The sequence below is a fragment of the Nuphar pumila genome, chromosome 10 (assembly GCF_984573655.1).
Source record: "Nuphar pumila chromosome 10, dmNupPumi1.hap1.1, whole genome shotgun sequence".
NCBI lineage: Eukaryota > Viridiplantae > Streptophyta > Magnoliopsida > Nymphaeales > Nymphaeaceae > Nuphar > Nuphar pumila.
The window spans coordinates 684632-705033 of record NC_143258.1 but is presented as its reverse complement, the minus strand read 5'-3'; the positions used below and the strand labels follow the sequence as shown (position 1 = coordinate 705033).

General features: G+C 38.7%; 3 protein-coding genes across 3 annotated transcripts; 1 reads left to right on the top strand and 2 right to left on the bottom strand.

Annotated features, from left to right (window-relative positions):
* Positions 1–2268: 2268 nt before the first annotated feature.
* LOC149823153 (bet1-like protein At4g14600) lies at positions 2269–9531 on the bottom strand. The gene is made up of 4 exons (XM_090019961.1): positions 9274–9531; positions 9017–9140; positions 3999–4055; positions 2269–2702 (listed from the first exon to the last, which is right to left on the bottom strand). Exons 1-4 carry the CDS (start codon positions 9309–9311, stop codon positions 2547–2549), a joined length of 375 nt encoding a protein of 124 aa, XP_089876087.1. The 5' UTR covers positions 9312–9531; the 3' UTR covers positions 2269–2546.
* Positions 9532–10978: 1447 nt separating this feature from the next.
* LOC149823152 (pleckstrin homology domain-containing protein 1-like) lies at positions 10979–11827 on the top strand. The gene has a single exon (XM_090019959.1). The coding sequence runs from the start codon at positions 11062–11064 to the stop codon at positions 11482–11484; it is 423 nt and encodes a 140-aa protein (XP_089876085.1). The 5' UTR covers positions 10979–11061; the 3' UTR covers positions 11485–11827.
* Positions 11828–14480: 2653 nt separating this feature from the next.
* OTP81 (Tetratricopeptide repeat (TPR)-like superfamily protein) lies at positions 14481–16862 on the bottom strand. The gene has a single exon (XM_090019958.1). The coding sequence runs from the start codon at positions 16744–16746 to the stop codon at positions 14533–14535; it is 2214 nt and encodes a 737-aa protein (XP_089876084.1). The 5' UTR covers positions 16747–16862; the 3' UTR covers positions 14481–14532.
* Between the last annotated feature and the right edge of the window lie 3540 nt (positions 16863–20402).

Below are 20402 nucleotides of genomic sequence, written 5' to 3'. Positions count from 1 at the left end.
ATCTGGTAAGCCCTTTAGGGTTCTAGTTGAGTTTCTTAGTTGCATGATCTACAGTATTCGTGGATGTCTATCGTTCTTTGTTTACACATGCATATCATATTTATGCATATTATCTCAAAGTATATTGGAATGATATTTCGATGATTGATCATGACCAACATGGAAAACTTAGAACGACGATCTTAATGTTCAACTTGTTTACCAATGATATTAACTTAGATAGTAATTAGTAAACACAATTTTGGTAAGGACTGTTAGGCTTGCAATGAGTTTCTTAGTTCCATGATCATGGATGTCGATTGCTCTTTGCTTACATGGACATATCATATACTATTTCAAAGTATATTTCGATGATTGATATGATTGTGGATATTGGCCAACATGGAAAGTTCAGAACTACGGCCTTATATGTTTATCTTGTTCGTAAATGACACAACATAGGGTCGTAATTAGTAAGCCCAATTTGGTAAGGACTGTTAGGCTTGTAATTGAGTTTATTACTTGCATGATCGATTTGTGGATGCCGATCGCTCTTTACTTGCATGTGCATATCATACTTATGCTTATTATCTCAAAGTACATTCAGATGATATTTTGATGATCTTGTTTCAGCGGTTTTATGCTAATGTGAAGCTTCTTAGGGACCTTTGTAGACATTGATGGTTCTCCTTCCTAAGGATGGGGGAGTAGCTGACATTGGCCAACTTAGGCCTATATCCTTCTTGGTTGTGTTTATAAGGTTATTTTAAAGATCTTGGCGGAAAGGTTGAATGTATATCCAGTTCCAGTGTAATATGCATTTATTCTTGGAAGGTGCATATCCATGAGTGTGTAGTGCTGGCTCGTGAACTCTTGCACTATATTCATCAAACAAGGAAGCATACCTTTATTTTGAAGGTGGATCTAGCTAGGGCCTTTAATTCGGTGAGCTAGGATTACCTTCTATCATGTTTGGGGAAGATGGGGTTTGGATTTTATGGATTGAGTGTCTTACTTCTTCTTCTACTACCATCTATGTTAATGGGAGAAGAGGAGAGGAATTTACCCCATGTCGTGGGTTGAAGCAGGGTGACCCGATTTCTCCTCTGTTTTACAATATTGTTATGCAGGAGTTTATTTCCATGCTAGATAAAGCACAATCTGTTGCTCTTTTCAAAGGGATGCCTTTATCTGGGAGTCCCCAGTTCAGTCACCTACTATATGTCTTATCTTTAGAGGGAGGGGGGGGGGGGGGGGCTCTTTGCTGAATTTGTGGTACTTAAGGCTGATATTGCAATGCTTCTCATTCATTTTTGGATTGCGGGTAAATGAGAATAAGTGTCAGGTTGATGAGGTGGTGTGTACTGCTGCACCAATCATTTTTGTGTGTGCTAGAATGTTCTTGCAGTTACAGTATTTGGGGATCCCATTGTACCTGGGGGTTTCTAGGGATTCACATTGGACAAAGGTAGAGAATAGGGTGTGCAAGAGGATGGACATTAATGAGCCGAGCCCGAACAGCCCAAACTCGGCTTCTAGCTTACCAGCCATCCCCAACCAATTCATTCTCTCAAGGACTAGAACCAGTAAGATGGACTCATTAACGTCCTGACCCTCATCTCGATCATGTTAACCAGGTTGATCTGAGTTAGCCTCATTAAGTTGTACTAGACGCAACCAACAGGAGCTCCAACTATCTAGTAGGAGCAGTTTGTGCAAGTCAAGTCACAATGTGATGGGACGTTGCAAGCTCAACCCACTGGTACACGGGTGGTTGAATAACTGGTAGTTTGAAGGCCTGTCTGGGTTGGCTTAAAGGCTGTTTGTAAAAAAGGAGGAGGTCTTAATTCCCCTAGCTCTGTCATGAAAAAAAAAAAAGCAATAACAGACACATTCAAGAGTAAAGTCTGTCACAATGACACGAGTAAAAGGACACGAGACACCATTTTTCTGGAGAGATGTATAACATGTGAATGTTTTCAAATTTTCCATAAAAGCACATCGGCAGCATGATTAAATGATTTTCCATACAAGTCCCTACTGGCTACCAATTGCAGCGCCTGGCACTGTGTTGGATCTACAGTCCCTGGGCTTAGGGTTTAGTGATGCTGGCTTACCAGATCGAAGAGAAACCCACCAAGTCAACTTCATAACTACGAAAATGTGCAAAATTTACATAATTTAGTCTCAATCCACAACAGTGACAAGCCATTAATCTCTCCCAATCATCACTTAGTAATACAAAGTTTCCAAGTAAAGCACGAATAAGCAATTAGTTAGATCTTGATCTTCAATCAAAACACAGTCCCAGCGCAGTGTCCGTTGTTTTCAGTGGTGAAGGATTCGTATTTACAAAATGAGAAAAAGGACGGCTTAAACATTTGACATCAATAATGCATTTTGTTGGCAGGACAGATTAAACAAAAACCGGTTTCATATACAAGTAAAAATTGTTCCAGCATGCATTGCAAGGAGCCTGTGAAGAAAGCTACAAATCATCAGCACCGCATCCTGGGGTGGAATAATTTGGAGCATTGTCAATCCCCTTGTGATGCCAGGCCCCATCTTCACAAAAACTTTGACCACAAATAGAACACCATGAAACACAAAAATGCAAACAGAATCACATGGCATAGGTGGTTTGAACCCTGCTGGATGATGCTCTTGTTCAATCTTCTCATGTTGTTCTTCACTCCTGCCTGAGCTTTAATAAGTGTCATTTGCTGTTTCAAAATTAGATTACACATTAGAAGGGCACCTACTGTTGAACACATAATTTGCAATCAGCATATACTAAAAATAATAATTTACAAACATCAGCCAAGATGCCGACAACAAACTCATTCTTTGAACTAAATTTAGTTTAAAACCAAACATTAGCAGTTCTCGGAATATCCTTTAAAACCAAACAGACATACTACATTCACAAACAAAACTAATAAAAACCTGATGGCATCACTCCAGCCTTAGGATAAGCTAATATGAATTCACCTCATTGTCCTTTATTTTCCTGTTTTTTTCTTTTTGCATAAGTGCGTGTACCAGAAAACAAGGAAAAACAGAATAAAACAATAAAAGGAGTAGGCTAAGACCAAACATAAACAACGATTGTATTGCACATAAGACAAAGATGAAAGTGAAAGGCACATTGCCAACAATGACCAGGTGTGCACTGAATCAAGTTAAAGTATACCCAACCACATTCATCCCTGAACCTAAAACACAGGACCTACATTATGAAAATACACTCAACAAGGGTCTGTAAGTGACACATTAAACTTTTAGCCAATCATGAAAGTCAAGCGCTTTAGACAATCAACCACAGATGATTTGGTTTGTGCAAGGAATAGAAACGATTACCTCCCTAGTTTCTGAGTGATTACCATCAGAATTTACTGTAACTCGGATCCTACACACATTAAAGTGATATCTATGCGGCTAGATCTGGTCTAGCAAAAGGAAATGTGATAGATGGAAAACACTGTATCGATCAATAATATCGAAGGAAGGGGCAAACCAAAAGTGATTTTTTTATCAAGAACAGAAAATTCAACAGTTCAAATAGATTGTGGGGAGAGTAACAATAGCCTGGAAGATGCATCCAAAAAGTGCCAGAGGGAAATAACAATAATAAAACTCACTCTACCAAGAGTACAAACGCAGAAGACTACAAGATAGTCAAATGAAAAGATAAAGTACAGGAGTGCTGGGAAGTGCACTTGATCGTTTTGTGTTTAGTTCAATAGCCTGAGCATATGCAGCCCAGACTCTAAAATATTGGCCTTAACTGATCGTCTATTTCTACAACAGTAAAAGTGGTAAATTTAGCTAAGCCAAATGGATTTGCAATTTTGCTCCCACAGGAATATCTGTTAAGGAACCACCATGATGCTGCTGTATCATGTAAAACACAGAAATTTGAAAGCTAGATATTGCTGTTAATCATTTCCAACCAAGGATATATCTGTTTATTTAGAGGAACAACTTAACAATTTAAAGGAATGGATCTCCAAAATTACCAATTGACTAAGAAAGTCATTTTGGAATTTTGCCTCAGACTCTATCTCTTGGGCTACCTGCAGAATAAAGTTCATAAAAGAAAATCGGATTAAGAAGATAGATCCAATGAAAATAAAAGTAAAAAAAAAGGAATATTCCATGCATACAAGACTTCAGATCCTGTGAATATCATCAAAATGATAAGTTCAGAAAGGAAGCTCACTTCTCAAGCATGCACAATCAAACCACAACACCATAGGCATCAATGCATTAAAGAAACAAGTAGACTCCCCCTATATGCAAGAGAATGTCAGATAATGGCAATACCATCTATAGTACCACGTATCCACTCACTATTTACTACTAGATTTAGATTTGGTTGGACCAGATGGAGGTTTTAGCCTCGTGTCATTATTTTGACTCCATTGATCAAATGTGATTAAGTATACCAAAGGTCCATTAATAACTCTTTCACCATGGGCAGTAAAAGAGGGAAAAGGTTACATGATACAATTTCATGCTTGTCGTAAAAATCAAGGTGCCAAAAAAAGCAGCAGAGTTTAAGGGTGTGTTTGGATATTGCATGCAAGAACTTTCATCAGGCCCACAGTTACCTGCTTTGGAATCACTTTGAACAAACTATCATTAAACCCAGATCCATTATTTTCCAAAGAGAGAGAGAGAGAGAGAGAGAGCAGTTTTAGATGTTTTGAGGGGAAGTACCCATTCCCACCTATCTAGGTGGTAATTGGAATTTCTAGAAAGGGAGGGGGATGAAAATGCATCAGACTCGCAAATTTGCATTTGGAACTGCACAGAAGGGACTATTTATCTCAAAGGGGTCTGCGGAAAATGCTGGGGAAACGTCAATGACTGTCGGTTTATTTATCAAAGAAAAACTGAGTGCATTATAGGACTATTTGGCATTCGGGAACCAAAGGCTGGTTAAGACGGAGTATCACTCACTACACTATCACTACATCACTCATTGTATATATTCATTGTATGTATATACACATGTTATATATATAGGCTTATTATTTTTATTATTTTTATTTTTATCTTTTGCATTTAGCCCCTAACATAGGGGCATTTTTATCATTTGGCCATCCAGCCGTTAGGAGCTCCCAAAGGCTAGTTTGGTCTCCCTCTCTCTTGTATGTTGGGCTCTATTTAAATGGGTGTCTTGCCCATTTTATGCATGCTTCTTTTGAGCATTTGCTATGATAAAAATATATACTTTTTTATGTATGCTCTCTTGCCCACTTGTGACTTGTATTTGTGATTTATTTTGTGCTCTTGTATTTGCCCTTAGTGGCTCTTTGTGTATTGCCTTTGTGGCTTTGTAGTTATGCACATCTTGTTGTTGTATTGCTCTTAGTAGCCTTTGTATTGTGCACACATCTTTTGTATTTCATTACATCATATATATAAATATATAATGGAGCTTTTCTTCACTTCAATAATAAATGAAGATCAATTAAAAAGAGAGGCTTCTCCCATGTTGTAGAAATAGTCACTCACTGGAAGGAAAAATTTGTTCTCAGCTATGGAGAATTGTTGTATATATTATCAATGTTGGTTTATACTGCAACATAGAACGAAAAGGACAATAGACAGGATGACTAGAAGTAGGGCTATCTTGTCGGTTCAGGTCGGGCTTTCTTTCAAATACTAGGCCAAAGCCAGACCCGTTTGGACCGGGCTACGGGCTACCCGAGGGCAGCCCAGCCCGTTGTTCAGCCCTAACTAGGAGTTGACCCTTAGCTTGATCTATGGTCCACAACTAGGGAGGATTTAAATACCTTCATATTTTCTAATAATCCACATTAATGAGGATTCATGTTTACCTTTCACTTTCTCCAAACAACAGGTTATCTGAATCATAGTCACAGATATTGCTGATATTTTGAAAATATCGCGATAATATCAGTAATTTAAGGTAAGTTGAAATTATCAGCAACATATCGCAATATTTTTCATAATATCACTATCATTCAAAGCCCCATGATAATATCACAGTATTTAAGTGATATTTTTGGAAAAGTCCTATTTTTCATATTTTAAGCATACTTTTTCTTTTTCTTGTCTCTTTTATATTTTTAAACATTTTAAAGCTTGTTTCTTCATATTTTTGCAAGAAAAATAATGAAAGACTTATTATTTTTTATCTTTTATATTTTTTTAACTTTCAAGATTTGTTCGAGAAAAATCACTTATTGAAAAAAAAAACTCCAAGAAAAACCGTTGATGACAAATTGCCTTGAATGATATAGGTGACTATGACCTGAACGCACCCTAAGGGCTTGTTTGATGCCCTCTGAGAGGCGTGAATTAGGACGACGCGGCGGAAATTCACACCTGCCAAAACAAACATGGGATGCGACAGACGCACATGCGTCCGCCGCGTCTCAAGAACGCATTTTCTATGTTCCACCCCCCTTCCCCTTGTTACGAAAAGAAAAGGGACAAGGGGAACCAATTTAAAAAAAAAAGTGACAAATCTCTCTCTCTCTCTCATGTGCAGCGGCCAAAGGTGAGCTCTCTCTCTCTCTCTCCTTTTTCTTCTTTCTTCCCCTTATTTGTTCCTCTCTCTCTCCTGTACAACGTCCGGTGACAAGCTCCCCCCCCCTTCTTATTTCTTCTCTCTCTCTCTCTCTCTCTCTCTCTCTCTCTCTCTCTCTCTCTCTCTCTCTCTCTCTCTCTCTCTCTCCTTTTTCTTCTTTCTTCCCCTTATTTGTTCCTCTCTCTCTCCTGTACAACGTCCGGTGACAAGCTCCCCCCCCCCCCCCTTCTTATTTCTTCTCTCTCTCTCTCTCTCTCTCTCTCTCTCTCTCTCTTCTTCTTCTTCTTTTCAGGGCTTTTTTTTCTTTGCTTTTCTTTTATTAGGATTTTGATTTTCTTGTTAATCTTCTTTGATTTTTCTTTGATTTTCTTTTATTAGGGTTTTTTTGCTCTGATTTTTATTGATTAGGGGGGGGGGGTTTATTTGATTGTCATTGATTAGGGTTTTTTTTCTTTAATTTTCTTTTATTAAGGTTTTGTTTTTTATTTGTTTTTTCTTTGATTTTCTTTTAATAGGGCTTTGTTTTTTATTTGATCTTCTTAGGTTTTTTTTTTTTAATAATTAGTGTTTTTCTTTGATTTTCATTTATTTTTTATTTTATTTTCTTTTATTAGAGCTTTGATTTTTCTTTGAACTTACTTAGAGTTTTTTCTTTGATTTTCATTGATTAGATTTTTTTCCTTTGATTTTATTGATTAGGGGATTTTTCTTTGATTGTCATTGATTAAGGTTTTTTTTCTTTGATTTTCTTTGATTTTTTTTTCTTTGGTTTATTTATGGTTTATTTATGATTTTAAACATTTTTTTTTTAGATCCAATCCGAGATTTATATCCGAAGTTAAAATCCATAATAAACATGTTAAAACACTCATATGGTTGGGCGAATCGAGTTGTACGATCCAAAACAAAGTTATCCGACCCATTATCCATGTGTGTTCATGTTGTCTGCACAACGGATCTAACAAAAGTTGGACATAAGGAACACAGCTTTCGTGAACAAGCCACCAAACGTTGAACAGATTACAGTTGTTACAGAACAGACAAAACGTGTGTTTTGTCCATTTTGTTCATTAATTGCGTCCAATCCTGGACAAGCCATCAAACAAGCCCTTAAAAGCTTTAAAAGCAAGACAAGGAATTAGATATCACAAAGATATCCACAAAGCTAAACCAAAGATGAGGCTTGTGGAATACCCATCACGAATGCCAAGTAATCATGATGAGCACAATGAAAAACCAATTCTCTAAGAAATAAGGACACAAAAATGCACAGTCAGGGGTCACCTTATAGATGATGATTAACACCCATGTCAGTTTGTACCATGGATCCACTTCACACTGTATTGACCTCAAGCATTATGACGTGAATTTGTCCTCTTGTCCCTCTTGAGCCGCTTTCCCTTCTTACTTTCAAAAGATTCATTTGGCCTTACACAGTGCATCATTGAAAATTGTGAATGCAATTTAGTCACACCCACCTTGAACCTATTTGATGCATGCACTCATGCTGAGGTTCAATTATAGCAGAGATGACAAAGTGAAAATTCATCCTCCTGCTCCTCCAAGTTGCAACTAAATGAACAAATCAACCCCTATCTTAAAAGAAGACTCCACTTCTAGCCATCCCCATTCCAACAGCTCCCAGAAATCCAAGCCGTGTCACTCGATCCTAGCCACATATCCTAAGAGATGACATCTCTCACCCACCTAGAGACCCTCTTATGCCTCATGACGTAGAGGGCAAGACTGCCACCTTCTCTAGGATGCACCAAAACATTTAATAAAATGCTATTCAAGATCGAGTACAAAAATGAATAGTGCAATAGCTAAAACACACATGTTAAAGTAGATATATGGAGTTATATGGACAGGACCTGGGCTCCTTGGATTGCCTAGTCCACCAATTTGGCCACCTAATCGGCTTAAAAACAGAGGGTATCCCCAAGGACAGTACAGGGAAATTTTGTTTTCTCACCTGTTTATGGGTGATGGATGTCTGTTGTCCTTAACGAGTGACAGACACAGAATTATTACCAGAAACAAGCCTTGAACACCTAAAATTTGAGCCAGCAGTAAGGAAGACATGATGATGACGGCAAACATAAAGGGTTTTGGAAGAAGGCTCACGGAGTGATCTTAGAAGGTCAACTTGAAAAATGGAATCAGGGGTTCGCATACGTTAATTGAAAGATGAATAGTGTGATCGGGAAAGGAGAATTCATATAATAAAGGTTTCTAATTCAGCATCGAAACAGAGAGCAATTAAGCATTACTAAACACAAGGAAAACATACAATTTTACCCACTCATGAAATTATCCTTGAGTTTGCAAAAAGGGGAGAATGAATGTAAAGAATTATTTGGGAAAAAAATCCCAAACTTTTTGAACGACAGATGCCTAAATATCCCATAATTATTAAGAACAAAATCATGAAACTATGGGGGGGGGGGGGAAGCAATGATAATGGCTCACGTTTTTTAGCATAGTAATCTTCTTGTGCAAACCCGTGATCTGCTCATCCAAATCATCGTGAATGGGGTCGATCCTTAACTGGATTTCATCCGAAGAGGCGGTCGCCCTCGTAGTCAGACCCTCCCTGCATGAAAACCATCGACCTCAGACGACGGCGGGTAATAAGGGATACACGAAGAAAGAAATTCTACAACGAATTCCAAAACAACGACAATCGATCTCAAAAATTGGTCATCGAGAGGAGAGAAGAGGATTACCTGGATCTGTAAGCCCGATTGGCGTAGGGGTTTGCCATGAACCCTGAGGAAACCCCAAAATCGAAGACGATCCCACAATTTCCTGCTCAGGATTTACAGGAAACGAGGGAATGGAAGAATTTTGCAGCAAACGCCTTCTTCTGAATTCCGACACAGACTTGAAGAAAGCCAAAGAAGGAAAGCGAGCAACGGCAGCAGGAAACACGAGAAATCGCTATATCCAAGTCGCGGGACCCGAGGCCAAACCCCGACTGGTTTACAGAGACGCGCGGCTGGCAGAAGCAGAACGATTGTTTTGGGAAAATGACAAAAATAAAAAATATTCAAATAAACTGTCATCTTTTACGCGACATTTCAAAAAAGAAAAGAAAAAACTCATATTTTGAACAGTAATGTTTTAAACCCATCCTCCGAAGAAGTTTGCACATTTTAGAATATTAAAATTTTTAAAATATCATAAGTTTACCATTATATTTTGAAAAAATATATCTTTTTATGTTTTGAATATATTTATGTATTTTTTTTTAACTTTTCTACCCTTTTATTTCCTATTCTTAAATATTATAAAAGAAGAAACAAGGGTGGTAGGTTTCCAAAATCAGATTCTTTATAACTTTTTCTTAATTGACATGGTTGTCATCTGTTTATTAATAATGTCATTTTCGAATATGTTTCTGCATTTGTGGATGATTTGTTTCAATAAATAAAGTGTTCAAAAAACTGAAGAGTTGCCATTTAATGTAAAAGACATCTCTCTCTCTCTCTCTCTCTACTAAAGCTATTCATTTAGGAGCCCTAAGTTTCACCTATATTCCATTTACACATACAATGCATTCATCAATTGCAAGAATATGAATAGTTTTGAAACTTATTATTTTTTTAAAAACCTACTCATTTAGGAACTATAGCTCACAATCATGATATATTGCAGTTTTGGGAACCCATACATGTTTCAGTTTTCTTCCTTTAAAGCTAGTTGTTATAGCGGTTGTTCCCATTTTATGATTTATCAAGACTGGTTTATAAAAAAAAATAGGTTTAAAATACCAGTTTTGCCTCTCTCTACAAATGGTATTTTCATTTTTTTTTTACCTTTTAAATTTTATTACTATGGTGTATATACCTTTTTAAGTGAAATAAAAAAAATGCTATGAGAAAGAACGGCAGTTGGATGATTTATTAGGTGAACCAATTTTGTTTTTTAATGTTATTTATGATGAAGCTAAACTCTTATGGAGAACCGGGTCACTGCCTCCCTGCGAGGTAAAACTTGGGGTTGAAGACACGATCACCTAGCCATACGTGTCCCAACTGTCATAAAAACAATGACAGCCTTATGCTCCAACGAGATTCGATCCGGGCCTTCAGCTTGACCCAAGCCCTGGCTCACCACATGGGTAACCACCGCAGTGGTATTTGTTGGACCACCTTGACGAAATTTCTTTTACTAAAAAAAGCAAAAATTAGGTGGAAAGGAAAACAAAGGACGGTAAGGAGAGCAGTTGCCGTCATATTACATCACCACCGGAGTACGAGCCCCGCTTTCATAGTGTTCCCGAGAGAGAGAGATGTGCGGTGGGGATTCAAAATAACCGACGATTCGTTATACACAATATGACCGTAACGGCTCAGGGAGTTTTTTTTTTTCTTTCACGCCCCTTTTTTCCGATAAAACTTGGCAAAACCCCTCGCTCGGACCAGCAAACAGAAAACAGGGCCTTTCTTCTTCGCTCTCCTCCTCATCAATCTCATCATCACCCCCACACCCAGAGAGAAAGAGAGCGAGCGATGGCGAGGCTTCTGGGATGGGGGCGGGAGGAGGACTACGGGGTGGACTTCTGGGCGAGCCCTGAGAGGGCCGGGTGGCTGATGAAGCAGGGCGAGTACATCAAGACGTGGCGCCGCCGGTGGTTCGTGCTCAAGCGGGGGAAGGTCTTCTGGTTCAAGGAGTCTCAGGTGACGCGGGCGTCCAGGCCCCGAGGCGTCATCCCCGTGGGGACGTGCTTGACCGTAAAGGGCGCCGAGGACGTGCTCAACAAGCCCTTCGCCTTCGAGATCTCCACCAGCTCCGACACCATGTACTTCATCGCCGACTCCGAGAAGGAGAAGGAGGAGTGGATCAACTCCATCGGCCGCTCCATCGTCCAGCACTCCCGATCCGTCACCGATTCCGAAGTCGTCGACTACAACTCCAACAAGCGCGAACCCTAGCCGATCGGGAAGGACGCCAAATCAGTCAATCCGATCCGGCGTGTGGACGAAGAATTTCGCTGTGAAAAGGCTCTTTCTCGGACGGATTATTATCTTTGTGTTTCTCGCTCTCCGATCCCTGGTGTACTTTTCGTGCTTCATCTTCCATTTTCGGCACTTTCAGCTTTTGTTTTCTTAATGTAATTTTGGTTTTTTTTCTTGTTTCTCTTGTGTATCTATACTGCTGCGGTATCGGGGATGTTCTGGTGAAGGATTTTGTTCTTTCACTTCTCTTTGCCTTTTTTTTATGTAAATTATTGCTTTTGTGTGACTAAATATGAATTTTAGGTGCTTTTGTCTTTTCTTTTCCTGCGATTCATTGTGATGGAGATCGGTGATGATTATTGATTCAAGGGAGGGATCTGAATGGTTCTTGTTTCGTCAATTCCTCTTGTTGTTCGTTTCTTAGGTGCGTCTTGGAACGAGAGTTCTTTTCGTTTTCTCTTCTGGTGAATATGTTGAATGAAATTTGTGAAGAGATCATTTTCCATTGGGGATGTGGATCTTCATGTATGATAACATCATTGAATTCTTTGATTTGTTTGCATGCCAAGTTGGGACGTGTAATATTATTCTGTTATTATTATCTTCTCAATTTTCCATTCCTTCATTCTGCTGTTAGTTTGAATTTTTCCTTAATCCCCTTACATAGGTTGACCTAATTCTTAGTGGATCATATTTGGGGATTTGCAATTTTCTCCACCATTACTTAGAAAGGCTGGTAGCCAAAGAGCTTGATGTTGAGGAAACTTAGATAAACTTGGGAAGAATTGATGAGAATCCATATTGTAGTTACTAGTTATGTGGTATGGGTAGAAAACCTCTTTTCCTACTTGGGAAAGGGAATCAATACTTGGGGTTTATCAGGACCAATGCTATGAGCTTCTAGAATCCAATGGAATTTCTGTTTAGTCGGTCAGTCTCAGTATTATTATGAATTTGATTGGGAAGACCAATGTCAAAAAGAAGGATACATGGGTGTTTAGCAACAATTGGCTGTATTTTAGACAAGCAGTTTGCCTAATCTCAAAAGAAGTCACTGTGAACCCACTATTCAATGGCTAACTGATCGTGTAATTGAGGACTATAGCCTTATTATCTGGTTGAGGGGCAGCTTATCTTGTTGCAATTAATGTGGGAGAGACTTGGTGAGTTTGTCATATGAGATAAACCTGTAAACATGCATCCTAATTGACACAATTCTTCAATGTGATATTGAATCTGTAAATGCTTAAGCGGTCTTAAATTTCAAACTTTAGCTTGACGGTAGATGCTTCCTATTTGGTTTTGTTCAAGGGACTTACATTTCCAATGAGGAAATCAGGGAATAAGGTTGCCATAATATTTGTCTAATGAGAGATCATCTTTTATGTTGATGTTGGTCGTGGCATCATGCTCCCTTTTTCCTGTGGTTTGCAGCTTTATAATACCAAGGATTGCTGAAGAATTGTGCTTCCTAGAAGTTCTTACTGAGAAGTATCTCTTCTGAAACATCTACATATAGGCTCTTGTTGGATACTTAAGTTACTATTCTCCAGAGCAAGTTTATTTTTCCTTGGAACAAGGAAGCATATGAATGTATGCCAACTTGAGCACTTCTAAACCAGGAATAAAGTTTATAGATTTCATAAGCAGACGGTGACTCGGTTATCAGGTTCTCAATTTTAGGTAATGGTCTCATGCATGACTCTGTAGCCTCATGACTTGAAACAAAATCATGTATGTCTCTCCCTGGTTTAGCTAAGAAATCTTTCCAGGAGGTCCAGGCTAATTTGTACCTCATCACCTCCATTTTGTTTTACCTGGTATTCCTCATCCCATTCCCAACTTTTAACTTTCTAATCTTCTTGCTATGTTATTTGTGATATCATAGGGGCAGTTTGAATTGCTCGGACACCATGTACATATCACTGGAAATGATTTCTGCGAAAGGGCAAGCTTGAATGAAATAAAATTGCTCCTAGCCCGCGAAAGTTTTATCTGTACTATGTTGTTGGGAACGTAGCCTTTTTTCACCGACTGTCAATATATATTTTAGGCCTCTTGAACATCTCTTGCACGCTCTCTATGTATGTCATGTTGAATTGGATCTGCTTGTTTTTTGAGGTTTGAAAAGTCGAAAACACAAGTATGGAATGTGCTGCATAGACCACACATGGAAATCACAAGGATCTTCTGAACTCCGAAGATTGTTGACAAGTAGAGAACATGAGTAGATGTTAATTATGGTACTGGGAATTACATATTTTGATCCTTTTAACATTCAGACAAGTTAACACAACTGAGCAATTTAGAAGAACCACTTACAGTAACGCCAAGTCCTCATTTCTTTCAACATTATGTGGCAGAAGCATAGCTAGAACACATGAATCCCAACCGGGTCATCCCTCCCCTGCCAACTGATGCTCGCTAAGCCTTGGCTGACCGTCCTTCCTGGGTTAAATGGTGTGTCTAGAGACGCATTATTTCATAACTTGAACCATGTGGATGCTCGCTCCCCAGCAGAGCAGAAGCATGTTAAAGCTGATAGACTGACAGTGACGGCACGAAACCATCTACATGTTTACTGACCGTCTTTTTTTAATGCCTCAACGAGCTGAAGAACATCGATATAACCTGAAAACTTAAAATCCCATGTAATTCACACCCATTTGGCATTTGGGTAATGAAATTTTGCACAATCTCAACTGTTGGATATATGATCGAAACAGCTCCTTTGGATGTGGCTACAATTCAGATTCTATATGTGGAGTTTGAATATAATGAGGCAGCACTACAGCAGCTGATGAGGATGTTGTGCTGCAAGTACTATCCTGATACTGCAGTCAGATTTAATGAACAGATGATACATGTTTCTCTTATTTGACACTTTTAACATTTCATTTGCTTTCTTAAAAGTCCTGGATCACTCTAAAATCCATTTGACGCTATAGCATGCACTTGAACTCTTCGTAGAGTTTGAGAACCCAAGACATGACACATCTATTTGGCAGTTCAAATTCAGATTACTCACCAGTAATCCTTACAAGAGCAAGATCCCCCTTTGAAATGATGGAATCGGTATCGATCTCTCAAAAGTATTTCTCGATCGTAAATTACAGAGATCATTTTGGCAGCTGAGTGACAGTCACTGCATATGCGAAGGTTTTTCACTATCCGAATTGGTGCCGGTGCAGATATTGTGACAAGTCCGAAAGCAATTGCCAATTTCTCACTGTGGAGATACAGTGCCTGTTCTTTCGCATCGTCCCCTTCTATGTCTTGCAATAATTGCGACCTATTTGGCACATATCCTTGCAGCTTCAATCTGGATGTGATTTCATCTAATTTCGAATATATCTTCTCTGAGAGAGGGTGAGATATATCTCCTATTAAAAACTCATGGATAACTCCATCAACCTCAATTGAGCTACAACCAGGCTCCTTCTTAAGCCCTTTATCTTTCATCATTTTTCTCACTCGTGAAACTTCATCCCATTTTCCAGCCTTGGCGTATATGTTGGACAGCATCACATATGCCCCATCATTGGAAGGCTCTATTTCGAGTAATCTAGTGCAAGCACGCTCTCCTAACTCAACATTGCCATGGACCTTGCAGCCACCAAGCAGCGCTCCCCAGACAGAAGCATGAGGAGCAATTGGCATACTTTCTATCAACTCGGAGGCCTCTTTTAGGAGCCCAGCACGGCCAAGGATGTCAACCATGCATCCATAGTGTTCAATTTTGGGTTTGATACCATAAACACATGGCATGAGATGGAAATAACGCCTTCCTGCATCAATCAACCCACTGTGACTACAAGCACAGAGTAAGTTGGTGAAAGTTACTTCATTTGGCTTCACTCCTGCATCTTGCATTTGTGTGAATAGATCAATTGCTACATCCCCATGTCCATGCATCGCATTCCCAGCAATCATGGCACTCCACACAAAGACGTCTTTTTTCTTTGCTGAACGGAACACTTCAACTGCCTTCTCTAGATCTCCACACTTGCTGTACATGTCTATCAACGCCGTCGTGAGATGAAAATTCAATTCAATACCCTGCTTGCCTATAAAAGCATGAATCCACCTACCCAAATCCAGCGTCCCCAACTGTGCACAAACAGAAAGCATGCTCACAAACGTGACCTGATCAGGTTTGATTTTCGTTTGCTGCAATTCATGGAAACAGGCTAAAGCATCCTTGGGTCGACCACCCTGCTCGTAAGCAGCTATCAAAGCATTCCATGTTGCAATATCTCGAGCAGGCATATGATCGAACAACCGCCGTGAAGCTACAAAATCACCAAGTTTTGCATACCCCAAAATCATCGAAGTCCATGAGATGGTGTCTCTCACAGGCATCCTATCAAACAACAGCTGAGCAGTAGCAACATCTCCGCATTTAGTATACATATCAAGCATAGCATTACAAACTACCAAACTCATACCAATCTCGTTCCTTTCGATGTAAGAGTGCATCCACCTGCCGAGCTCGAGATCACCTTTCTGAGTGCAAGCAGAGATGACCCCCACCATAGTGAGATCATTGGTCTTCACCTTCTCCTCCTCCATATGCCTAAAAAGCTCCAAGGCTGGGTCCGGCTGTTGGCTCTGTACATACCCCGTAATCATGGTGTTCCAAGAGACAACATCTCTCTGAGGACTCTTCACGAACACCTGGAAAGCTTGTTCCAGATCCCCACAGCTTGCATAGAAATGAATGAGTGAATTGTTAATGAAAACATCACCATCAAGCCCATTCTTAAAGACCAACCCGTGCACGACCTTCCCCGCATTAACCAACTTAATCTCAGAACACGCCTTGACGGCAAAAGGATACGTGAATTTGTTGGGTCGGATATTTCGCTCCAACATATCAGAGAAAATGAGGACGCTCTCCTTGGGTTTACCGCGACAGGCATGTCCTCTGATCAAGATATTCCACATGTATAAGTTTGGTTGAGGAATTTCATCAAACACTTTGAGCGCATAATCAAGGCTGGAATGTTGGGACAGAGAACATGAGGTGAGCAACCTGCTGAGGGCATAAGGGTCGGAAACGATGCCTGTTTTTATCATAAAGGCGTGAACTTGATTGATTAGAGCCGTACTGGTGTAGTTGTCTAGAATTGAGAGGATGGGATGGTCAGCTGTGCCGATTTTGACGTTGGGTATCGTTGCTTTCCCAATTCCCTTTTGTAATGAAACCGCCAAGGGTGGTTGCTGAAGGCAAGCCATGGGCGCAACAAGGGATTATTCTCACAGAGTTGACACTTTTTAACTTGAGGACACTCTCCTCCTTTAAGTCCTTTGTATATTGAAGAAAGTATCAGCTAAGGAAGGGCCCTTGTAACTTGTGGGAATATCAATCTCGTCCTTTATTATACCTTATAGGGATGTCATCGGTATCATTCATCGCATTCAAGAGCTCTCTCTTCTCCTCATGCTCATGGATTGGCAAGTTTTGGACCACTCTAAATATCTCATGATCCTCAAGCAACCCAAGTTAATGACTGTGATACCATCGGGGTCTCTGCTTGTTTGTTTGGCAGGAACTATTAGTGCACGTCACCTTATGGTGGGACGTTGCAAGTTCAAAACCCAATGGTACCTTGTATATAACTGCTGCTGGTGGGGTCTCCCTTGTCTGATGCACGACTTTTAACAGCAAAAATTGAGTGGTAGGTCTTGTGCATTTTCTGTGAAACTGCAGTGCTCTCTCCTAAGGTTGACAGTTATGACTCGACGCTTTAGAGTGTTTTTTAATCGTTCCTAGATATTGCAATGGGACCTCAGAAAACCAACGTTTCGGCCGTTTCTCAAAAGGACAAATCAGAACTCTGGTTTTCCCCATAGCTTAAGGAGAGATGTGGTGCCAAGAGCTTGGTGCCAACGCGTGCTCGTGTTGAGAGAAAACCTCTTGAAATTTTTATTGTTCTTCAAATGTTTGGGGGGTTCCTCCTATCCTTTGGGAGTCAACACCCATAACATCTTTAGAGGAAGACTCATTGGTAGGTAGAGCTCTCCTCGATGGCTCATTCTTTGAAAACCGTCCCCACCTCATATTGCCCCATAGTGAGTCTATCATGCCACCTCGTGTACCACGCCTATAAGTGCAGCATGGCCAACTTATAAATAGAAGTTGCATTTCTTGGACATTGTGTCTTTGATTGCTTGTTTGGTGTCTTGCCGCACCACCTTGTTTGTTTGTTTGTTTGCTTGCCTGCAGGTTGCACGTGCTTATTGGTGATTGCCTGCCACACCGCTTGCCTTTGTGGCTTTGTGTGTGATCGTCCCTTCCAAGGTTGTTGCTTGCTCACGAGTCTCTAGCCTCGTTGGGCCTCCCAAGTGCGGTGAGCATTGATTGGGCATCCGCTCCCATGTGGTGGCCTTAAAGAGTTGCTTCCCACGTGTCGCTTTCGCTCATCCGTGTCATCTCCTGACACACCATCTTGTATTGCTTTGGGTCACGTTTGTGTGCCGCTTTCACTCTACAGGCTTGCCTAGTATGCATCCTTGGTGCCATACGGTTCTTAGCAAAAAGACTATGACAACTGGTACTAGAGCCATCGTTTGTTGCCGCCATGTCCTCAAACAAAGGTTTTATCTCCTATCGGGCAAAGCAAGAAGAAGGGAGCATGCTTTAGCTTCTTGAGAGTGACTAAAAGCTCCCAGTTTCCTCTGATACCTCCTCATACGACTAGTCCCCTGAATCCCTCTGTCGAGTTTACGATAGAGGCCTCGCTCGAAAGTCGCTTGTGTAAAACTCATAATTTTTAAGGATTATTAATAAATAAAGAATTCATTTTTTTATCTCCAAATTAGAAATGTGTTTCTACCTTTTGAATTTTATTTATTTATTTATTACATATTCATTTGTTCATTCAAGTCAATCAAAGTATAATTTGCATTTATAGAACTATTTTGGGCTATAAATCACTATATATATATATAAATCACTATATATATATATATATTATATTTAAATATATTTTTGATGAAGTTTATAAATTATTGAAGTGTATTTGTGTGTTATTTGGCTCTTGGTAATGATTTATAGGGTAATTTGTTATTTTTTGTTAATCTTGTTATAATTGGCATTTTTTGAGTTTTTGGCATTTGCGATCTTGGTATTCATGATCTTTTCGTTTTAAGTACTTGAACATGTAGAGACTGAAGTATTTTTTCATACTCTGATTTGAAATAAAATTAAAATTCTTCATATTTCAGTCTTATATTATACGTGGTTTGAAATGTATATATCCCGTACATTTTGATGTGATTGTTATCTTTATTGTAACCGCACTCAAAGTCTTAACCGTTTTTAAAAATCATTTTCGTATTATAAGATCTGATTTACTTATACTTATAAAAAAATTTGTTTCAAAATTTCAATATTTGAACTATAATAAGGTTAAAATTTTTGGGGCGTTACAGCTTGACTCACGTAGAAGTGGTCATTGATCGAATCGATAGTACTTTGAACGTGGTTGGAAGAACCATTGCTAACATTAGGGAACAACATCAATGTAATTGCTTAATTCCGTATAAGAATTTTTTTAATCTATTCACCTTATCTTCTTAGCTTTTAACTATATAGCTTTCTGGTTTTTTCATAAAAATGATTTCTTTAATATTTTTATTTAAAAATACAATCATAACATCTATCTGATAAAAATCTAAGTCATAATATATCACAATGATAAATTATTCTTATAGATGTAAATGTTGCAACTGATGAATATGTATCAACATAATTCAATTATTCACTTTGTGAAAAATCTTTTGCAACTAATATGGCTTTAAACTTGTCAACAATAACTTTTTTGTAGAAAACTAGATTTATGATATATATAGTTGTACAAACAGCTTCTCTCCAAAACACCTTAGGTAAAGATGCATGTGATAACATGGAGCGAACCATATTTAAGAGAGTTCTATTGTATCTCTTTGATACACCATTTTGTTATAGTATTTCAGGCATTGATGTTTGTTGATCAATTTCATGCTCTCGACAATACTCAAAAAACTCATTTGAAGTATATTCACCTCAGTCAAATCTTAATATTTTGATATTACGTCCAAGTTGATTTTTAACTTCTCGATGATATTTGTTGAATTTTTCAAATGCCTCATACTTAAGTGATATGAGGTATATGTATCCATATCTAAAAAAATCACTGATAAAGGTGATGAAGTAAAACATGCCTCTATGGGTTTGAACCTTGAAAGGTCCACATATGTCAATATGAATTATCTCCACTAATTAAGATGCTCTAATCACTTCTTCTAGAAAAGATTTTTTCATTATTTTCTATAAATGTAGGCTTCGCATTTACTATAGGATTTTTTATCAAAATCTGGCAATAATTTCAATTTAACCATTTTATTCATTTTTTTTAAACTAACATGATTCAATCTTTGATGCAAGACATTCACATATATAGATAATGCACTATCCATGTACGCATAAGAAGCATATGCTTTATTCATTTCAGAAACTCTCAACTTGAACAAACCATGATCTTGGTCGAATATACCATGAAACTTAATTCGACCGTACTTATCCGCAATGATTCGACAAAAGTTAGGGCTAGAACCGACACAAAATTCCTCTTAATGAATGACACATACAAAACATCTGACAAAAGAACATTAGTATCTAACACACTCAATCTATACAACCCAATTTCCATAACATCGCATGTTGTTTCCCATGTATAACCATTTTCAACATTTTCTTTAAAATAATATGACCTAATCTTTAATATCAAACATTCACATCTATAGATAATGCATTATCCAAGCATATGCTTTATTCATTTAAGAAAACCCAGCTTGAACATACCATAATCTTGGTCAAATATACCCTCAAACTTAATTTGACCTACAAT

What these genes read in the sequence shown, in the direction of transcription:
- LOC149823153 (XM_090019961.1), bottom strand. Translation starts at nt 9,311, where the DNA reads ATGGCAAACCCCTACGCCAATCGGGCTTACAGATCCAG. An exon ending in AATCGGGCTTACAGATCCAG is followed by an intron (nt 9,141 to 9,273) that starts GTAATCCTCTTC and finishes GTTTTCATGCAG; the next exon opens with GGAGGGTCTGACTACGAGGG. An exon ending in AGATTACTATGCTAAAAAAC is followed by an intron (nt 4,056 to 9,016) that starts GTGAGCCATTAT and finishes TTTATTCTGCAG; the next exon opens with GTAGCCCAAGAGATAGAGTC.
- LOC149823152 (XM_090019959.1), top strand. Translation starts at nt 11,062, where the DNA reads ATGGCGAGGCTTCTGGGATGGGGGCGGGAGGAGGACTACGGGGTGGAC.
- OTP81 (XM_090019958.1), bottom strand. Translation starts at nt 16,746, where the DNA reads ATGGCTTGCCTTCAGCAACCACCCTTGGCGGTTTCATTACAAAAGGGA.